Source organism: Trichoderma gamsii, assembly GCF_001481775.2.
Source record: "Trichoderma gamsii strain T6085 chromosome Unknown Scaffold_21.2, whole genome shotgun sequence".
NCBI lineage: Eukaryota > Fungi > Ascomycota > Sordariomycetes > Hypocreales > Hypocreaceae > Trichoderma > Trichoderma gamsii.
In genome coordinates this window covers 435,230-453,884 of record NW_020171358.1, presented here as the reverse complement: position 1 = coordinate 453,884, position 18,655 = coordinate 435,230, and the positions used below count along the sequence as shown (strand labels likewise).

The following is an 18,655-nucleotide window of genomic DNA, read 5'->3' as shown; positions in this document are numbered from 1 at the left end:
AGCCTCCTGAAAATAAAATAACATACAACGCGCAAAAAGCTAAAAGGGCCACTGATCTGGCGCTGATTGCCCGCGCGTATTTATTCCTCGCGCTGTCCGCCCCCCGCATCCAACGCCTCTTTTCGCTCTTCCACTCTTCGTCTGTCTTTTTTTTCTTCCTTTTAAACGTCATTTGCGAGCAGTGACGCGTTTTTAACGGACACTTCTATATCCCAACACACGTTTTCATCACCACATCTATCAACATGACTGGCCGTAAGTATTCTATCATTTACTTTCATGGTCCTTACATGTTGTTTCATACATGTGTACAGCTGTTGCAGTGATGCCGGCGCGCTGAATAATTGAGATTCTTGGAGTTGGTGATGCTGACTGTCGTGGGTTTTTAGGTGGAAAGGGCGGAAAGGGTCTTGGCAAGGGCGGTGCCAAGCGTCACCGCAAGATTCTTCGTGACAACATCCAGGGTATTACCAAGCCCGCTATTCGACGTCTCGCTCGTCGTGGTGGTGTCAAGCGTATCTCTGCCAGTAAGTTTCCTGTCTATCCTGGTGATGTTATCATCATCATCGACGGTATTAGAATTGAGAGAACTAACGGGCTGCAACAGTGATCTACGAAGAGACCCGTGGTGTCCTCAAGTCCTTCCTCGAGGGTGTCATCCGTGACGCCGTCACCTACACCGAGCACGCCAAGCGCAAGACCGTCACCTCGCTGGACGTCGTCTATGCTCTCAAGCGACAGGGCCGCACCCTGTACGGTTTCGGTGGTTAAGCGTAGGAACACGCGTGTTTTTTGCTCTTCTGCGCTGGGGTTATATGTGCAAATAACGTCGACTCTTATGTACTTTGTGATCGAAATGGCGTTGGGGGGAATGGGCTTACGAGGAGGCGTCATGGTAGACGACCTTACGTTAAATGAGAATACCACATGAATACAAATACTATAATCATCTTAATTCGACGGGCTTATTCAAGAAGTTCAAATTGACAGTGATCATTATTTTCGTGTTGACATTGAAAACTCCATTCGCTACGCGTTCATCTCTATATTTACAGGTATTTCCGTCCAGCAGCTGCTACCCTTGCTCTGAAGATGGGGCTCCGTACTTCCATATTCACCTTGTAGAACGGATTCATAATCGCCTTCACCCAGTTGTCGTAAACTTCTGTAAAAAACATCTTGATTGCCTCTTCGGTAGCTGGACTCGTCGGGTTGGCGCCAATAGCGGTCGACGATCTGGAAGTTGCCGTTGAGGTCGGGGTGGTGGGCTGGTGTAGTAGTAGGAACTTGACGTTGCCGCCGGTGACGAAACAGGAGATGTAGTTGTTAAAGAATTTGTCGATGCACTTTAGGTACCTATTTTGTTGCGCGGACATGGTAAGCCAAGCTCTATCCTCTCTCGGCTTTGATGTAGCTTCACATGCACGAGTATATGAACAAGGCCTCTATAGGCAAGGCAGGTCGCAAGAGGGGGGGAAAAGAGAGAAGAAATTAATACACGTATCAGAGACTTACATCTGACCATGCGACCACTGCACTTCCTCTGCAATATCCAGACTTGAGTGCAGGATGAACTGGTTCAGGTGTCGCACTTGTTCGGTGAAGCGGGACTGGCCATCGCCGCCTTGCTTCGAGGTGCCGAACTCGTACTCGAACAAAGGATTGTCCTGGGTGCCGACAATGGCAAAGTAGTAGCTCATCGTGCTGCTGCGCCGCCGCACATTGGGCGAGGCTTCTGCGCGCGGAGGGGAAGAGGCGTGCAAGCTTCTTTAATCGTGATGCTGGAGATGTCGATTTGATGCGGACTGATTGGCGGCGGGATATGATGCTGGGGAGAGAAGGGAGGGGCGTGTGCGACTGCTATGGCGCATCGTTGTTCCGACCGGAGCGCACGCCCCCAAAATTCCGGAGGGGCCAATCCGATGCAACTGCGAAAAGCTTCGAAAACTCGCCTGAGCAGCTATCGACTGTTTTTTTTTTTTTCGTAATTCGCCGGCAGCCCAGCGCAAAAGACGACGAGATTATGTTCGGCCCATTCCGCGCTACGAACCCTCTATCAGGTGGTCTTTTATGGAAGATCCCTTGGCGGCTGTCAAAATTCCAGAAGAGACGACACAGATTGCGACTGCGGGCGGTGGATAGCGTAGTAGCGACGCTGGACACTGCGCTGGCGAAGAGGGGACAGACATTGGAGGCGATTGAGCGGTGGAAGGCTGAAATGCCGACGGAGGAGGAGATGCTGCCGAAGGATAAATATACCATGTTTGATCGGAAGGAGAAGAAGTATCGAAAGGGCATTCACAGTATGGGCTTCCTCCGTTATTGGTATCTTTGCCTGGGTGAAAGTGTTGATGCTGATTAATTTGTAATAGAATTGCCGAAGTGGACGAGAGTTTCGCAGAGAATCAACCCTCCTGGATACTAAAATGCCGGGACGAGAATGGATATATCAATGTACGACAAGCGAATTGCAACGTATTCTGACTGGGGGAGGTCTACTGGACGAGAGAGAAGGAAGATCAACGATGAACATATACGACGATATATAGGCAGCGACTTATTGTATACTACTTACCACTTTACACTACGATGGAGTACTTTGGGCTTTACGGGCAGGATAGAGATATGATGAAGGAGGAAAGAGAAAGACAATGGTATCATCTGGCTGCAGGGCACAGCGGCCAATTGTAGGATTACCCGGAAGGTGGCCGTTCGAGATGAACGGCGCGTTGAATTTGATGAAAAAAGCTAGAAATTTGCGCTGAAAGAACCAAAATAAACACATATCTAAATCCCCTTGCAAGGTATCGTTCCCAAATGCCAAAATTCCAAAAAACACGATCCTTTCATGAAGACTTATTTGCTTTACCGACTATCGTCGTCATTGTTCCGTGATCTCTCGCCCTGCAGCGCTCTGCCCATACCTCCTCGGCCCTCGTCGAAATCCTCGCGGTACTCGTCTCGGACCTGGCCACCAGACTTGCCTCGGCCAAACTGTCTTCCCTCCTCGAAGCCCGGGTCCAAGTCTGTACGGATGATGCGCTCGTCTAGCTTCGTGCCGCCAATGTATTTCATGCAGTCGAGGGCGTCCTGGTGGGTGTAGTATTCGACGAAGCAGAAGCCGCAGGGGGTCTTGTTGAATCGGTCGAGGCCCATGACGAGGCGCTTGATCTCGCCGCACTTGGAGAAGAGCTCGTGGACCTGCTCTTCTGTGGTGTAGAATGACCTGTAGGTGCCGTGTTAGGCTGTGTTACTGGAAAAAGAAAAGTTCTAGTGGAGAGGGTTGAACCGACAGGTTGCCGACGTAGAGAGTCGTCGCGTTGGCAAGAGGATCGACGGCGGGTTCCGTGGGCTCCTCTGCGTTGTCGTCTCGATCGCGTCTGCGCTTGTTCTGGTAATTGGTGAGTTTGTGTTAAAGGCATTCGCTGGAGAAAAGACGCAATGGATGCTGGCAATATTGAACGTACTCTGCTGATATAGTAGGCACTTGGCCTGTCGAGCCGCTCGACGGTGCTTCCAACTTCGGTGCGCATCGTGAAGTCGACTTCCAAATGGAAGCTTGAATATTATAATTGAGATTGAACAATAGGGACCTCAAAGCTCTAGGAAAGCTGATTGAATTGACGTTGATGTGGAGAAGTGAATTGGTTAGATGAAGCTTGAACAAGTACGTAGCCTGCAAGCTCAAGCAAAAAAACCGGCCAGCCTGATGGAGCATCAAACCAGTCGCTGATGCAAGGCACCTGTAGCACTAAAAAGGGACCTCACAGCGATTGCGGGTGGGCCCCCTGCCACCCAGTTGCCCCAGATAACGCGCTAAAGCTTACCTGGTGCTTTCGCAGTCCAACAGCCGCGCTTTTTACAAAAAAAGCTTCTAGCCCTTCAATTGGACTTTTTTCCTTTCTACAGATTCGACAGGCGCAGCTCACGCGGAGCTGTCAGGACGAGACATCAGCTTCCGCCAGCTATTACTTGACATCGTTAAAGAGAAGGACGGGGAGCTGGGACAAGGAACGGAAAGGGTGCCGAGCTGGAGAGCCAATCTCGCAAACGAGCCCAGCATGCCCAAGGTGAAGCATTATTCGGCAGCTTGGCTGTCCAAGAACGCCCCAGGCAACCAGCTCTTTGAGCCTTCAGCCGATTCCCTGCGATCCAAAGCCCTGTCGTCGCCCTCGAAGAAGAAGCAGACTCCGGGACCCAGGAGAACCATTGCTCGTCGCGGAACGGAGGTGTTTGTTGCCGTGGGGAAGGAAATCCGATGGGGCGATCTAGTCTACCTCAAGGAAGAATGGGCGGATAAACAGGCCAGGAGGAGGAGGAGCTCGAGTGTTCGAGTGAAGCAGGAGGATGATACATTACAGTCGATTGAGCTTGAGCCGTCTGAGATGGCCGCTGGATGGAGGGTGAGTTGAAAAAGACAAACCAACAACACCATTATGATATCATGGTCAAAGCATCTCTGCTACAACAATCGCTAACAAATCTGCAGGTACTCAAGATACCGGTGGCCGACGACATCCGACAGCTCATCATCTCTCCGAACACGAACCTGCTGGCAGTTCTCACGACGCATACCGTCCACATCTGTGTGCTGCCCGACTCATCTCACCTGACGAGCGACGATGCCAGCCCGTTGAAGCCCAAAACATACACGCTCGGACCGACGACTCACGTCACATCTCGCGCTCCCATTGCATCCGCTCTATGGCACCCTCTAGGAGTTAACGGCTCTTGTGTGGTGACTGTCACGGTTGACGCAATTGTCCGCGTGTGGGAGCTATCGACGCAGGACCGCTGGTCGTTTGATTCGCCGACAACGTCAATAGACTTGAAGAAGTTGGCAGATGGCACGAATGTGGACCAAGACTTCTCTGCATCGGTGTCGGCCACGAGCAAAGCCTTTTCTCCCGACTCGTTTGAGATGGAGGTGGCCGCAGCAAGCTTCGCGACCAAGGGATCCGGCGGCTGGAATCCGATGACGTTGTGGGTGGCCATGCGCGAGGGGGATGTGTATGCGCTGAGCCCCCTTCTGCCACAGCGTTGGGCACCTCCGCCGACATTGATACCCTCTCTTTCAGTGTCCATCGTGACTACTGTAGCGGCCATTGAGGACGACCCCAGTGTGGACGACAAGACCAGGCTGTTGGCACAGCAACAGCTGCAGTGGATGAGCGAGATTGATTCTCAGGAACCCCAAATCATTGATTCTGTGATCCCAGGAGAGCCTGCTCTTGAGGTTTACACGAGACCTACACGGCCTGGCGTTACGCCCCGTCTCCAGGGACCTTTTGATTTGCAGTCGGATCCAGAAACAGGGGATGATTTGGATAGCTCCATCACGGACATTCTCGTCATAGGAAAGAAAACGGAGACGGAGGATCTCATGCTGGGCGAGGAAGACGAACTGGATTTCGACAATGGAGATCAAGAAGGTCTTTCTCTGACCATCGTCTGTCTGTTGTCAACCAGCGGCCAAGTACGAATTTACCTGGATACCGATGGAGTCCAAGCCCAGTGGCTCCCCCCCAAGAGCAAGAGCAGGCTCATCCGCGCTCTTGCGACCGAAATGGAGCCGCCTACTTTGCTGGCGTTCCAGGCCATTGACACCATGACCCCCGTCGAAGTCAACGAGGGCAGCTGGCCGGTCTTCAGCCTGGACGTTACGTCACGATACAGCTTCTTTGTCACACACCACGCAGCCATCACCTTCATCTCGCTCACTCCCTGGATTTTCAGACTAGAGGGAGAGCTACAAGGGGAGTTTGAAGCCGGTACGGACTTCCGTGTCGGTCTCCTGGCCAACTCACAGTCAATCAGAGACAGAGTCTACGCACAACAGGCAGCGGATGTCAATACCCCCCTGGCAGCCTGTGTCACCATTAGAGATCCAGATCTTGAGTACTTTCTACTCTCAGCAACCCCCTACGAGCCCATCGCTCTGACGTTTGAGACACCTGACGACGAGCGAGCCATCATCAAACTGGAACAGGACACCCCCGTCCGCGAGCGTGAGGCCAGCATGGCTCCTCTAGACTTTTACGAGCCCCGCCCAGTATACTACCCTCCACACACATTTAGCGAATCATCTGCTCTTTCAGAGCTGCTGGAGCGCTTGCGCACATCTCGCCACAAGACTATCGTTGGCCAGGAGGTGAGACTCAGTCCACTAACACTGTCCATCTTCACCGACGCGCACAAGGTGCTCAGTGAGGAGACGTACAAACTGGGTGTAGCCGCGGCTGAGGTGTTCCGCCGATGTGAACTCTTACAAGCGGAACTGCGGCAACAGGTCAGGAAAGCCAACGAGGTCAAGGGCAAGATTGACACCATCAACGGAGTTCATAGAGAGAATAAGGAGCCCGATAATGCCATGTATGAGAGGCGAATCAACGAGGCCAGGGAGCGGCAGGAAAGACTAACGCAACGGATGGAGGACTTGCGGAAGATGGTGAGCAAGGGAACTTCACGGGATCTAAGCACCAAGGAGCGGGCATTTGTGGAGGAAGTCAAATCTATGGAGGGTAGCGTATGCGGACCGACATCAGGGGCTGAAGTCGGGTCTCGAAATCAGGCGAAGCAGGTATGGAAGCGGCTGGAGGAGGTCAAGCGGTTGCAGGCAGAGCTGGTGGCCGAGGCCGAGGCCCAAAAGAACGCGAGCGGGCCCGAGTCCCCAGCATCAACGAGCGTGGATCTCCGAATCCCACAAGACATACGACGCAGCAAGCTGCAGCAGGTGCAAGGTCTGCTGTCCAGAGAATCTGCGCTAGTTGAAGCTGTGACATCACGGCTGGAGCGACTGCAGGCCAGCATGTAAAACCCCTGACTTACTTGGCATGGCCTCATGGAGGCTGGGAGTTTAGGGGGAGTGCTGCTGCTGATACTGGTGGTTCTTGCTTGGGCTGGGAAGAAGGGAGAGCTGCTATGTTTCATAGATAAGTTTGTAATGAGCTTGCTTGAGGTAATGGATTTTACACGGCGAACGAATGAAGACTGGAACAAATGCATATTTCTTTTTGAATGTAAGAATAGGACTTGTTATTTCTTTGCGCCTTTGCCTCACCTTGTCTTCCTGGGATCGTCTTTCCGGGATCAAATTACATTGTGTCACGAAAAAACTAATGATATGAAACCACAATGCTACTCTGTATAGGTAGGTATTCATGTTCGCGAGATGAGAAACTGGCTCTTCTCAAGGCCAGCCACCCACTTCTAGGCTTTCTGGACAGGTTACACAGGACCATGTCCCTGTTAGTACGGCCCCATCTGCGACTACCGCCAGCTTTTCTCATGCCAGGTGTCGGAGAGCCAGTGGTCTAGTCGCCACACCGGAAGCAAACAAATGCTCGACGAGAGGCCAATTTCCATATTGCCAATCACAATGTGTCTGAGGATCTTTTGTCAAAGCCATGTCCTTTCTTTTCTTGTCCATCACTTGCTCTCTTCTTCTTTGCTCGTATATTTTATCAAATCTCGGTGAAGCTGGCTATGCCTGAATTGAATGAGACTGCCTAAGTGCTGCAGCGTTGGAGGTGGGATTGAAAGCAGGGCGATCGAGTCAGGCCTGCGTGGGGGATCTTGATAGGTTGGAATGGGAGGAGGCTGTTTCATTTAAGACCAGGTTATCGGAACTCTGAGAGGGAGTGATCAGCTGTGGCTTGAGACTTGTAGGTGAGATGATGGCTGACCTGCATGGGGTACGCCGCTGGTCGAGGTGTGACTGTTGGGGGACTATTTCTTGCTGTGAAGCACCGCAGAAGAGATGGGAAGTACTGCTACTTGGATCTAAGGATGGGCATAGAGAGAGATTGAAGCCAGGAATCATTACATGGTAGATTTGCTCGGAGTATTGTTGAGACTTTGGGTGATTGAAATTGCTATGGTGTTGCAATTGAGGTGTAAGCCGGGGTTGTGATTGCTTGCGGCCTGCAGACGTACAGCCTGATTTTTTGCAGTGAGTGCATGTGCCTACATGTACTTGATACTTGGATTACACCACGCAAGCATACGACTGCCTTGAGATTGCGAAAACGATGGCGCAAGAAAAAGCAAAGCAGAAGCAATAGTTGAGAGTGCTAGCAATGCAGGTCCTCAGCCCTCGCCGGCTTCGATGCTACCCCTGGTCGAGGCTTGTCTCATGCTGGGCTGCTATTCGATTTCCTGGCCGGTGGCTCTGCTGCGGCTAAGATGGACTTGGCAGCGGCAATGATAGGAAATACTACATGTACATATATACAGTACTCGTTCTAGCTGTTCGGGTAATACTATGGCATGTTGTACCGTCTTTCGTACTACCTCTATCCTTGATGTTTTCTTTTCTCGGTGAGCAGGGGGCTGGATGCAAGGTGACAGTAGTGGACGGAGCACTTCCGCCTTGGGCATTGCTCTTCGTTTCGCTCTTTTCTTTCTTTTCTTTTTGCTTTAGTTGCTGGTCAATCACGAGCCAACTACGCACTATCATGATGAGACCTTCTCCGCAGTGGCTTGCTGCTGTGATACGGCGGCATAAACAGACAAGGATCATGTTTGTTTGCCAGAAAAAAGGGTGGCGGACTCGGCTGCATGAGAGGTTTCGTGCAAGGGAGGTCGAAAGTGGGATGAATGGAAGTCGAGAGATGGGAAGCGCTGAGAACGATAAAGATGTGTGGAGGACATACATACCTATGCTGTGAGAGGTGAATTTCAGAAGATGTACAGGATCAGTGTTTTTTTGTAGGCTTTTCTCGGGTATATATAGTTCATGATGTTTCCCGTCGAGCTGTTGAAGGCTTCTTACTTCTCTACCGCTACTGATCAGGCACTGTTTTACTTGTCGAGTTTTCGTCCAGTATTTTACATCTCCGACCAGCGTCTACAGCTTTTCACTCGAATCTTAACCTTTGTTACCATTTTCACTCTTCTGTTCCTTGTTCTGTCTTTGACGATGCAGCTCGGATCTTCTCTTGAGACCCCTGAGGTGACCAAGGTTATGAACCAAGGAGGGACCAACTATGTTGAATTGATCAAGAGTAAGTTCAATGATAAATCTCGAATATCTCCCTCTACCATAAGCTTCACAGATGCTGACTTGGTTCATTCTGCTTTAGCCAACCTTCAATTCCTCTACGGAAGAGACGTCCCCATCGAGATCCTGTCCCAGGTCACGCCCCCTGACACCTGGCAGGTCACCGTCCTCAAGACCGAAGACGGCATCCGCTCAATTGCCATTACCGAATCTGGCGAAGGCTTCACAAACGTGCTCAAGAAAGCCCACTACCAATCCGGCGAGCTGCTCACCGAGTTTGCCTGTGATCCCACGCAGGACAACTCCACCCTGGGCAGGCGTGAGGCGCTCCAGGTTGACATTGCGACCTCTGTGGCCGACATGTTGACGGGCAGAAACAAGGAGAGTCTGGACGGCAAGGTTCCTGAAGGGAAGGCCTCTGATGATCCTGCCTGGAAGGAGGCTTTTGATAACGCGCGAAAGCTGATGGGCCCCAACGACGGCGACCCTCCGCGCTTGCTTGCTGCGGATATTCGCTGGATCAACGAGCTGAACCGCAAGAAGCTGGATGACTTTTATGCAAAGAATCCGCATAAGATGCCCAAGGGCGGGCCTAGCTATACTCTTCTGCCAGAGCCTGCTGAATCGGGGGATTCATCCTCTACGGGGATTGCTTGGCACAGTCGGCCACGAATCAACCCATCTACAAATGCCCAGATCACCACCACGGCTTCATCTACCTCTGCTGAATCCTCTGTCCAGGGCGCTGCTTCTGCTGCTGCCGTCCCCGTGTCTCCTCAACAGGGGGCGTCAAAGTCGTACAGGGAGGCTCTTAACACGAGGATGCACTCGCAGGCCATGGCTAGGCGCATGGCCCCGAACAAGAAGCGCCAAGGCATCGTGCTGTACATCAACCTCAGCGGCTGTGGCGAGGCCGTCGTTGCGGACGAGTGCCAGCTCAGCGTGAGTGCGGTGGAGAGCCGCGTGCGGTACTTGATGCGCATGCACGGCAGGGCGCTCTTTGGCGAGGCCAACGCGAGCAAGATGCCGGCCGTCATATTTATGCCGGAGAATGCGACAAAGTACAACGTGATTGTCAAGGGGATGCGGGTCAACGACGCGGTGGCGCTGCTGGGCCCGCAGTTTGGAGATGACTTGGAGGCCATGGCGGAGAATGTGCAGGCGGAGAGGCCGGTGAAGCTGCAAATTGGGTTGTTGTGGAATGGGGAGTATCTTCCGGGGCTGAACAGGGCTGCTCTGAGTCCTACGGCGGCGGTGACTGCGAAGGCGTACGAGGCTTCTCAGGCTGCTGTTGAAGCTGCTGCTGCTGCTGCTACGGTTGCCACTCCTGACACTGCTTCGGTTGACGATGCCAACTAGGTGTACACGTAGAGGTCTACGACGGCATCTTGGAGCGTAGAAGGGGCGGAGGATGGCTGTGCTTTTGTTTAGGGGGCTTGTGGTGAGATTGTTTTGGAAATGGGCATTCTAATGGCCTGCTATGTTTACTGTTTAGTGATTATAATTGACTGTTGATGATCTGTTTTCAATTAGTTGAAGTCTGAGAATCTGAGAATGACTTCTAGTTGGACGATATAAGTGTATATATTCAAGTTGACTCGTATACTCTTTATATCCTAACAATGTTATGAGAATCAGAATTTCTCTTCGTCTAGCTTCAATTAAGAATACATAAGCTCCTCTCATCGCAAATAAGCCAACATTCCTTCCATATCCTATAAGAAGTGAATTATTTTTTCCATATTCTACTAGAACCACATTGCCATAGCTCAACAAGCTCAAAACTGCGGTGAGCAGAGGGAGGAAGCAAACAAAGTACATGCATACGCTAGGATGCAGCCTGCTTTATCACGCAGCTGCATGTCTCCTGGTGCATGAATTGACTCTGGTCTAGACTCAGAAAGATCCCAGCCATTTGCATCATAGCCTAGAATAAGAGCACGAATTGTCACTCTTGCTGCGTGCTAGGCTGGCCAGCTTCATACGGGACGATCTTGGACTAATAGCGGGGGACTAGGAGAGATAGAGCTTGCCGATGGTGGTGTGCCACGAGAATGCCCTTTGCTACTTGAAATATTGTTCATAACATCTTGTTGATCTATGGATAGGTTGCCTCTTTAGTTCAGGATTACCACCACAGGTAGACGGAACTTCTTTCCTTGGATAATAAAAGTATTCTTGTGATACAGACAGCATCTAAGAGGCGTCTATTCGTCTGATCACGGCCGAATACCTATGCTCAAGGTGTTTATGCGGATAGCCATCAAGCGTGCGAATGTAACCTCAGCTACATGCCATTGCTGCACAAATAAATCCTAAGCCTGCTTCGGCAGTGATCAGCGCCACATTGGAGCTGGGTTATGATGTATGAAGGCGGCCAGGAAGAGCTGATCTGCCGAGCCTCGTCGTTCAGTCAGCCAGGAACTCGACTATTGCCCCCTTTCTCTAGTGATTATTCCTTCTTTCATAAGCAGAGAAGCCGATTATGGAAACATATTGATCCTACGTGACAACTCATGAAATGCATTATATTAGTAAATAATATGTTAAGCAGCTATAAATGAGGTACCGAACGAGAATGCTACTGGAAATCTAAGCGCCGGCACGAAGCGACCCGGCCGATCCAGTCCTTTGGCTGGTGGCGAGTCCCTCGTTTTTCGCGAAGTAACCAATTTCTGTTTAATTACTATCATGCGTGAGTGCCTGGCGTGGATTTGGAGAGGGGAAGAGACGCAGGTGAGGCTGAAGGATGGACGCAAGGGGGTTGGCTGCTAGGATGGAAAACCAGGATACCCCAAATATCAATGCCATACTCGGTCGTACGATTGCCATGAACGCGGTCAAGGATAAGACCAGATGGGTACATGGAGGCTCCAAGCTGAAAAGATGGGACCCAAAACTCGCTGTCTCAAGCTGGGTGGATGTTCTGTAAGTGAAAGCTCTATGAGTGGATGAAGCCAGCAGAGACAAACGCCACGGTACAGGGGAGCAAAAGAAATACGAGATATATGTGACACAAATGACGCTTTGTATGTGATTCAAAAGCAAAATGATGTCAGAGCGTACATGTAATGAATATCCATCCAAGGAGACGTAGGATATCACATGTAAGTACACAGGAGCATGCATCGCTGGAGGATCACGCAGCAATCTGTTCACGCTCACTCCCTCTTCTGCCGCGTTTCTTTTTCATGCAGCGCTTGAAATGCCGTCACTATCCGGCTATAGCTGTCGGCCAATAGAACTATCGCAATAAAAGCATTAGTTTCTCAGGCTTTGTTTTTGACAAGGGTACGTGCATGTAAAAGGCTACGGAAGGCTTCCGCTGAATCGACTCACAGAAAGGGACAATGGCCCATGGGGCATTGAAGCCGACGTAATACACCCAGAAATAGAGAAACTCAGGCCGGGAGTATGACACGCCGTGGAAGCGCTGCTCAGCCCAGTTGGTGGCGTAGTAGAGGGCCACTCCGTAGAGGTGGGCGACGCAGACGATGATTTGGAAGAGGTGCCTTGAGGGATGGTTGGTGCAGATGCAGAGGACTGTGAGGAGGCTCAGAGGGCCCCAGACGAACTGAAAATTGCACATCCATATTAGCCCCCGATACTATGAAAGATGTTTGACAGATGGAGGAGGCAAAACGAACAGTGGTGATGGTTTCTACGCAGACGGTGAAGACGTCGGAAGTGAGGTAGCGGGAGTCGGAAAGGGCATATTCTTTCCAAAGCTGCGCGAAGAGAGTATCCATGCCAGAGATTTCTTTACGGTGGTAGATGTAGTATCCTGGTATTATCGTGGGATTAGAGAATATTTTGAATCAAGATGTACGCGTTGAGAAGAGTAGCATATGGCCTATTCATCCCAAGGCCAGGAGAGTGACAAACCTTCAAAAGCAACATGTAAGAAACCACCTAGCTCGTGATTAGCATTGTGATGTACCTTTAGTTTTGTTTACAGAGAATAGGATACTGGGCAGCCACTTACACAGAGCAAACCACGAGGCCGCAAACCGGTTAATGGGCCGGACATGGCGCCGGGAGCCGGTAAGAAGGAGCGCCGAAACGATCACAGCGCCAAGGAGAGCCCCAAAGGCTGGAAGAGAGTGAATGAGCGGACTGTCATTTGGTATGTAATTGGGAATGGAGACACCAAGCGGGTAGTACGGATGCGTGGGCTGCTCCATTTGCATTGCGACCAGTTTTGCGATGCAAAGAGTGAAGTTGACAAGTTTAGATTTGTGGAGCTTACATATAGGCGGGCATAATTATAGCTTACAATAAATAATGTTGCAAACAGAGCTGTTGATGTGCGAAATGGGGTTGACGGTAGTTTTTTGGACCTTTTCAATTATTCTATTAATTCTATCAATTGATTAATTATTTGCATACCGAGTTTACATCGCATTTACCACCAATTGATGTTGCTGGATTTCCAAGATTCGCGTCTTTCGTCTGAGTTGCTGTGATAGCAGCACCAACGCTTCAACTGGAAATTCACATGCAGGTACCTCTACAGCATAGAGTACATACATCTTGGCCATTCAAAAGCACAAACATGATGAGAATAAAGAGTGTGAAGTGAAAGAAGAATAACCGAGTCGCGGTATGCAAAAGTGCCGTTGCGTCAGAGGCTGGTATAGGTTAGTAGGTTAGTCGTATCCACGATGCTCTGTGGCTGGCTGAACACTCGGTGAGCCGTCGAGAAACACAGCAGAGTCGCACCAACTAAAGCAGGCTTTTCCGAGACATGCTTGTATGTAGTAGATGTTTCTCTACAGCGTCCATTGGCGAAGTAAGACCACTATTTGTCTCGTCTGGTGGCGAAGATCTGTTTCCATCAGCAATAGTAGGGTTGATAATCTATTCCAATGCTGCTTTGAGGTAGGGATGGGCAAAGCTAACAATACCTTGCAGAAGAGCTACCGGAAAGAGTGAGATTTGTGTCAATCAAGTAGGAGGATTCTTTTTGTGTCAGCATCTAGGGGCTGTGATTGGCTGTATTTGAAATGTCTCTGACCCGTGGCGGGCTGGATCTGCGGGGAGGGTTTGGATGTGGTTCGAGAGATTGGAGTCTTGGTTTCTGACTTGGTTTGTGACAGTGTAAGTCAAGCGGCTCATTGTATCCATCTAGAGTGTATATATATTTGCCTGCTCGTCTGTTTGTATTTGCCTATTATTCAGATAGTTACTCTCATACAGTCTCCATCATCTATCTACACTTCTCGAAATACAATGAAAGCCCTCGCTGTTGTTGGTGGGCTCGCAGCTTTGCTTCCCATAGCGTTGGCTTGTGGTAGCGATGATTCGTGCTATGGCCCGACAAGCACAGTTGAACATGTTCGCCATGTCAAACGCATTCAGCCTGGAGCTCCCAATGCCAAATATGGCCCCAAAGCGCCTCTTGAATGGGGACAGCTGAACATTCTCCATACGGTATGTCGTAACACGAAGCGTTGAGAAACTCAGAGTCTCTCCCCTTCCATCTGTACAAACATGCACACGTATACATGTGCACTTTTATGCTCCAATCATTCATACTCTATCATCTTAGACCGATTCTCATGGCTGGCTTGAAGGCCATCTCAAGGAGCAAAACTATGGCGCCGACTGGGGTGACTTTGCCACCTTTTCGCGTCGCATGAAGCAGGCGGCTCATGATCTAAACGTTGACCTGCTGCTGATTGATACGGGCGATCTCCACGACGGCAACGGCCTTTCAGATGCCACCACAGTTGATGGCACCAAATCGATGCCCATCTTCAACGATATCGATTACGACCTGCTAACCATTGGGAACCATGAGTTGTACATGTCCGAAGTATCTTATGAAATGTTCAACGTCTGGGCAAAGAAATGGGGTGAGCGTTACATCACCTCCAACGTCAAAGTCCTCAATAAGACCTCGGGCAAGTATGAGTATGTGGGTGCCACGCATCGCTACTTCAAGACTGAAAAGGGGCTGCGCGTCATGGCCTTTGGTGTTTTGTTTGACTTTACTGGCAACTCCAATGCTTCGCAGGTGATTATGGCCAAGGACTTGGTTAAAGAGCCGTGGTTCACTCAAGCTCTTGCCGTGAGCGAGCCCATTGATGTTTTCATCCTCCTTGGCCATAACCCTGTTAGTCAAAAGGATCCTGTAAGCACGTTCAAGGTCGTCTTTGACGAGATCCGCAAACATCATCCCGTCACCCCTATCCAAATCCTCGGAGGCCACACTCATATTCGCAACTTTTCTGTCTACGATGACAATTCCGTGGCACTCGAGTCTGGCCGCTACTGCGAGACGCTGGGCTGGCTTTCAATGAGCGGTTTCAATTCCTCCAACAGCGGCTTCACGGGCCCCAAGAATCCCACAGGCGTGGCCAATCCGAGCCGGCCAGCACGGCCAGGGGCAAAGTCTCCCTTTGTGTATTCGCGCCGATATCTTGATTGGAATCGCCAGACATTCGCCTACCATACCAAGCAGACGGAAAAGACATTTGACCAAGCCTTTGGTCTGAATGTCACTGGCGAAATCACAAAAGTGCGCGAAGAGCTCAAGCTGGGCCAAGTATTCGGTTGCGCGCCTCAGACGTGGTGCATCTCCTGTGTTCCCTTTGACAATCCATCCAACATCTACCCCGGCGTCATTGTCCCCGCTGCTTCTACTATTGTTGTGAATCCGGCGCGCGAGCACAAGTCCCGTGTTATCATCGGCAATACGAGAGGCGTCCGCTTTGATCTCTACAAGGGACCATTTACATACGACGACAGCATCATCGTTTCCTTTTACCGTGACCTCTTCCTTTACATTCCTGACGTGCCTTATGCCTTGGCCAAGACTGTTCTACCAAAGTGAGTTGAGCTCTTCGTTGAAGCTGTTGTCTTCCCAAATCCTGGCTATACTAACCAAACGTATCACTTACTCAACTTAGACTCAACAAACCTTCACCCGCCACGCGTGATACTAATCTCGCTACTATGCCCATCCCTCGCGACTCCTGTACTGACCCCTCTCTGGGCTATCTGACCCGGCGTGAGATGCAACAAGGCCATGGAGTCGTCCGCCGCCAGGAGACCCTCACCTCAGGCTACGTTACTACAGACGACTGGGGCACTGACGGCGATGATACGAAGCACACCAATATCCCAGAGTATCCGATTCCCAGATACTGGCAGGCTGAGGCAAACTTTCCCAAGGAAAAAGATCCTGAATTTGTGGATCTAATCTTTTACGATCAGTAAGTTGTGTGCTACTCGTAGCAGGACTGAACAGTAAAATGTTTTCTGTAGTCTCCAGAAGCCCATCTTGATGGATCTTGGCGCCAATTACACCACTGCCACGGTGCACTCTTACATTGGCTCTAACCTTACCTCACAAGGTATGTTCTCATTGCATCCCACTTACTTTTTTGAGTGACGTTGACTGATTTCGTGTCAGACCTTTTGCCTCTTTATGCGAAGCTAATGTGGCAAAAGAACATTGATAACTGCCCACTTGACTCTTGAGGATAATTTCAGAGCATAATATATTATAAATAGTATAACATCGTGGAAAACAGGAAATAAATTACAATCCACCCGCAGCACCGTCTTCGCTCCACTTCAAAATTGGAGCCATATTATGTACTCTCTCCCACAAATCTCCCTTCTCGGCTTCTTTCCGAAACCACTCCTCTGCCGACTTGATCCGACCCGGGTGAATTTCGTCAAGAAGCTTGTAGTTCCTCGTAATGACACCCTTGTTCCCTTGACTTTCTCTCCAAATGTGCCAGAAGCCTGTAAAGTTGCGTTCAAACGTCATGACACTTGGGTCGGTAGGATCGGAATTATACGAAGATGGCCTTTGAGTAGAAAATGAGAGGCCAAATCTGAGTTTTGTCCAAAGACTCATATTGGGGATCCTCATTACAGACCCCATTGCGCCAAGAGATACAAAGTTCTCGAAGTACGTTGAAAAAGGCACGTCGACGTACTGCGCAGGTCTTCCGGTCACTTTTGTAAAGGCGGTAGCTAACTCGTTATATGAGATGTGAGAAATGGCTACTTCAAGATCAAGGCCATTGGCGCGGTCTGGGTTATCGAACAACCACCGAGCGTAAATGCCACAATCTGAGAGAGCTACGTGAGCGACCTCTCCGACTCCTGTCCAGTTTTCTTTAGTAACAAAAAATAGCCAAGTCTACGCCATATCACTTACCCAACGGAACTGACCATGTCACAACGCCATCGATGACTCTCGGTGTCATGATTGTGAGAGGCGCAAGAACCATGTCAATGTACGGGCTGTAGTCGGCTCGCGTTAGAACAGATTGGCCTCAACGTCATGGCAAACTCACATACCCGGTTGTAAAAAGAGCAACACCCATCTTTGGAGTCGCATGCTGCAGGATCCATTCTTAGAAAATTGATTAGCAAGAATTTGGCCCCCTTGATCTGTGCCGTCAACTCACCTCCAACTCTGCCCTTGCCATCGTAGTGCCCACAGCGAAACTTGGGGTCCCAGTTGGCCTTTTTCAAAGTATAGTCAAGGCTCCCCCAGACATAGAATTTTATACCAGCATCTAGGGCTATTTCGTAGGCACGTATGCCCCAGAAGATTTCTGCCTTTTCGCCGCAGTTGAAGCCGTCAATGTTAACGTACTATCGGTGGCGCGTTAGAGTTTCAGGAGTTTGTAATCAATATAGGTAAGTCTTTGAAAAGGAGATAAATATGCAGTAAGCTTACAGCACCATCGCAGCCCTTGAATCCATTCGTAAGGTCAACTTCATTGGCAAATGAACCTTTGAACAGCTCCACACCAGGCAACGCAGCGAGTTCCTTGGCTCGTCGATTTTCTGGGTCTCGAGTCATGACCCTTACTGTGTATTTTTCATCTTTAACAAGCTCTATGTAGTGATTCACTCTCAATTAGCAAACAGGTTGTTTTATTTTGATGCATTAAATAGATGCCTAGTCACACGTCAACTATCTACTAACCTTGGACAATGGGGACGCCTTGGGCACCCGTCCCACCGATTATGAAAATCTTCTTTGCTTGGTATCTCGACATGTTATAGTTCTCGCCTCTGATGTATAAAGTATGTGATAATTATAAAGAAGATCCTCGAGCTCTATAAAGAGGAAGGTGACGATCTATATATAGCTGATACTGGGTAACCCTGGATAAAGTTCTTAATAATTCCAGGCTGACAAATTGAAGTCAAAATTCTATTACAGGCTGAGCTACTTGTGAGTATCTAAATGTGTGTAAAGGAGATTAATTAGCCAGCCACGCTGTATATCTTGTTTCGTAACATCTCCAGCTATGGAAAAGCAATGTCATGCTCTGAAACTAAAAATAGGGCTAGCGAGATCGCATTAGAGCTATACTCCATCAAGGCAGCAGACTGCCGTTTTGAGATAGTATTCCCCGCCTGCATTGCCGGGTCCTTGACCCAGTATCTGGCAGGCCATATACTGTATATATGATTATTCATCAGCAGATGAACAGCAACCTTTCACCCATAGCTAGTTGGTTTGCTGCTTCATCTTTAGTAAGACGTGCGGTACAATCAAGTTCTTCTATATCAGAATAGTTGTCCATACTTCTGATCGCCCAAATGGTACTTTCTTGCAAACTCTTAACCTTGGCTAAACCCATCATTCCCAACAGCAGCTTCAGAGTCTCGAAA

At 49.8% G+C, this 18,655-nt stretch overlaps 9 protein-coding genes across 9 annotated transcripts; 5 read left to right on the top strand and 4 right to left on the bottom strand.

Annotated features, from left to right (window-relative positions):
* Positions 1-245: 245 nt before the first annotated feature.
* TGAM01_v206351 (histone H4.1) lies at positions 246-771 on the top strand (the record flags this gene model as incomplete). The annotated part of the gene is made up of 3 exons (XM_018807078.1): positions 246-255; positions 390-527; positions 608-771. The coding sequence occupies 3 exons, from the start codon at positions 246-248 to the stop codon at positions 769-771; spliced, it is 312 nt and encodes a 103-aa protein (XP_018659779.1).
* Positions 772-1,049: 278 nt separating this feature from the next.
* TGAM01_v206350 (hypothetical protein) lies at positions 1,050-1,700 on the bottom strand (the record flags this gene model as incomplete). Its single annotated transcript, XM_018807077.1, has 2 exons — positions 1,050-1,356; positions 1,516-1,700. 2 exons carry the CDS (start codon positions 1,698-1,700, stop codon positions 1,050-1,052), a joined length of 492 nt encoding a protein of 163 aa, XP_018659778.1.
* A 323-nt stretch (positions 1,701-2,023) lies between these two features.
* On the top strand, positions 2,024-2,425 carry TGAM01_v206349 (hypothetical protein; the record flags this gene model as incomplete). Its single annotated transcript, XM_018807076.1, has 2 exons — positions 2,024-2,303; positions 2,373-2,425. 2 exons carry the CDS (start codon positions 2,024-2,026, stop codon positions 2,423-2,425), a joined length of 333 nt encoding a protein of 110 aa, XP_018659777.1.
* A 440-nt stretch (positions 2,426-2,865) lies between these two features.
* Positions 2,866-3,533, bottom strand: TGAM01_v206348 (nuclear cap-binding protein subunit 2; the record flags this gene model as incomplete). Its single annotated transcript, XM_018807075.1, has 3 exons — positions 2,866-3,226; positions 3,294-3,391; positions 3,468-3,533. 3 exons carry the CDS (start codon positions 3,531-3,533, stop codon positions 2,866-2,868), a joined length of 525 nt encoding a protein of 174 aa, XP_018659776.1.
* A 528-nt stretch (positions 3,534-4,061) lies between these two features.
* TGAM01_v206347 (hypothetical protein) lies at positions 4,062-6,814 on the top strand (the record flags this gene model as incomplete). Its single annotated transcript, XM_018807074.1, has 2 exons — positions 4,062-4,403; positions 4,490-6,814. The coding sequence occupies 2 exons, from the start codon at positions 4,062-4,064 to the stop codon at positions 6,812-6,814; spliced, it is 2,667 nt and encodes an 888-aa protein (XP_018659775.1).
* A 1,923-nt stretch (positions 6,815-8,737) lies between these two features.
* Positions 8,738-10,134, top strand: TGAM01_v206346 (hypothetical protein; the record flags this gene model as incomplete). The annotated part of the gene is made up of 3 exons (XM_024549855.1): positions 8,738-9,005; positions 9,057-9,943; positions 9,994-10,134. The coding sequence occupies 3 exons, from the start codon at positions 8,738-8,740 to the stop codon at positions 10,132-10,134; spliced, it is 1,296 nt and encodes a 431-aa protein (XP_024405419.1).
* A 2,081-nt stretch (positions 10,135-12,215) lies between these two features.
* TGAM01_v206345 (hypothetical protein) lies at positions 12,216-13,191 on the bottom strand (the record flags this gene model as incomplete). Its single annotated transcript, XM_024549854.1, has 5 exons — positions 12,216-12,245; positions 12,297-12,575; positions 12,649-12,785; positions 12,887-12,913; positions 12,987-13,191. 5 exons carry the CDS (start codon positions 13,189-13,191, stop codon positions 12,216-12,218), a joined length of 678 nt encoding a protein of 225 aa, XP_024405418.1.
* Positions 13,192-14,233: 1,042 nt separating this feature from the next.
* On the top strand, positions 14,234-16,400 carry TGAM01_v206344 (calcineurin-like phosphoesterase; the record flags this gene model as incomplete). The annotated part of the gene is made up of 4 exons (XM_018807071.1): positions 14,234-14,434; positions 14,553-15,835; positions 15,916-16,221; positions 16,274-16,400. 4 exons carry the CDS (start codon positions 14,234-14,236, stop codon positions 16,398-16,400), a joined length of 1,917 nt encoding a protein of 638 aa, XP_018659772.1.
* A 150-nt stretch (positions 16,401-16,550) lies between these two features.
* On the bottom strand, positions 16,551-18,033 carry TGAM01_v206343 (NmrA-like family protein; the record flags this gene model as incomplete). Its single annotated transcript, XM_024549853.1, has 6 exons — positions 16,551-17,125; positions 17,181-17,266; positions 17,324-17,378; positions 17,434-17,623; positions 17,709-17,869; positions 17,961-18,033. The coding sequence occupies 6 exons, from the start codon at positions 18,031-18,033 to the stop codon at positions 16,551-16,553; spliced, it is 1,140 nt and encodes a 379-aa protein (XP_024405417.1).
* Positions 18,034-18,655: the final 622 nt, after the last annotated feature.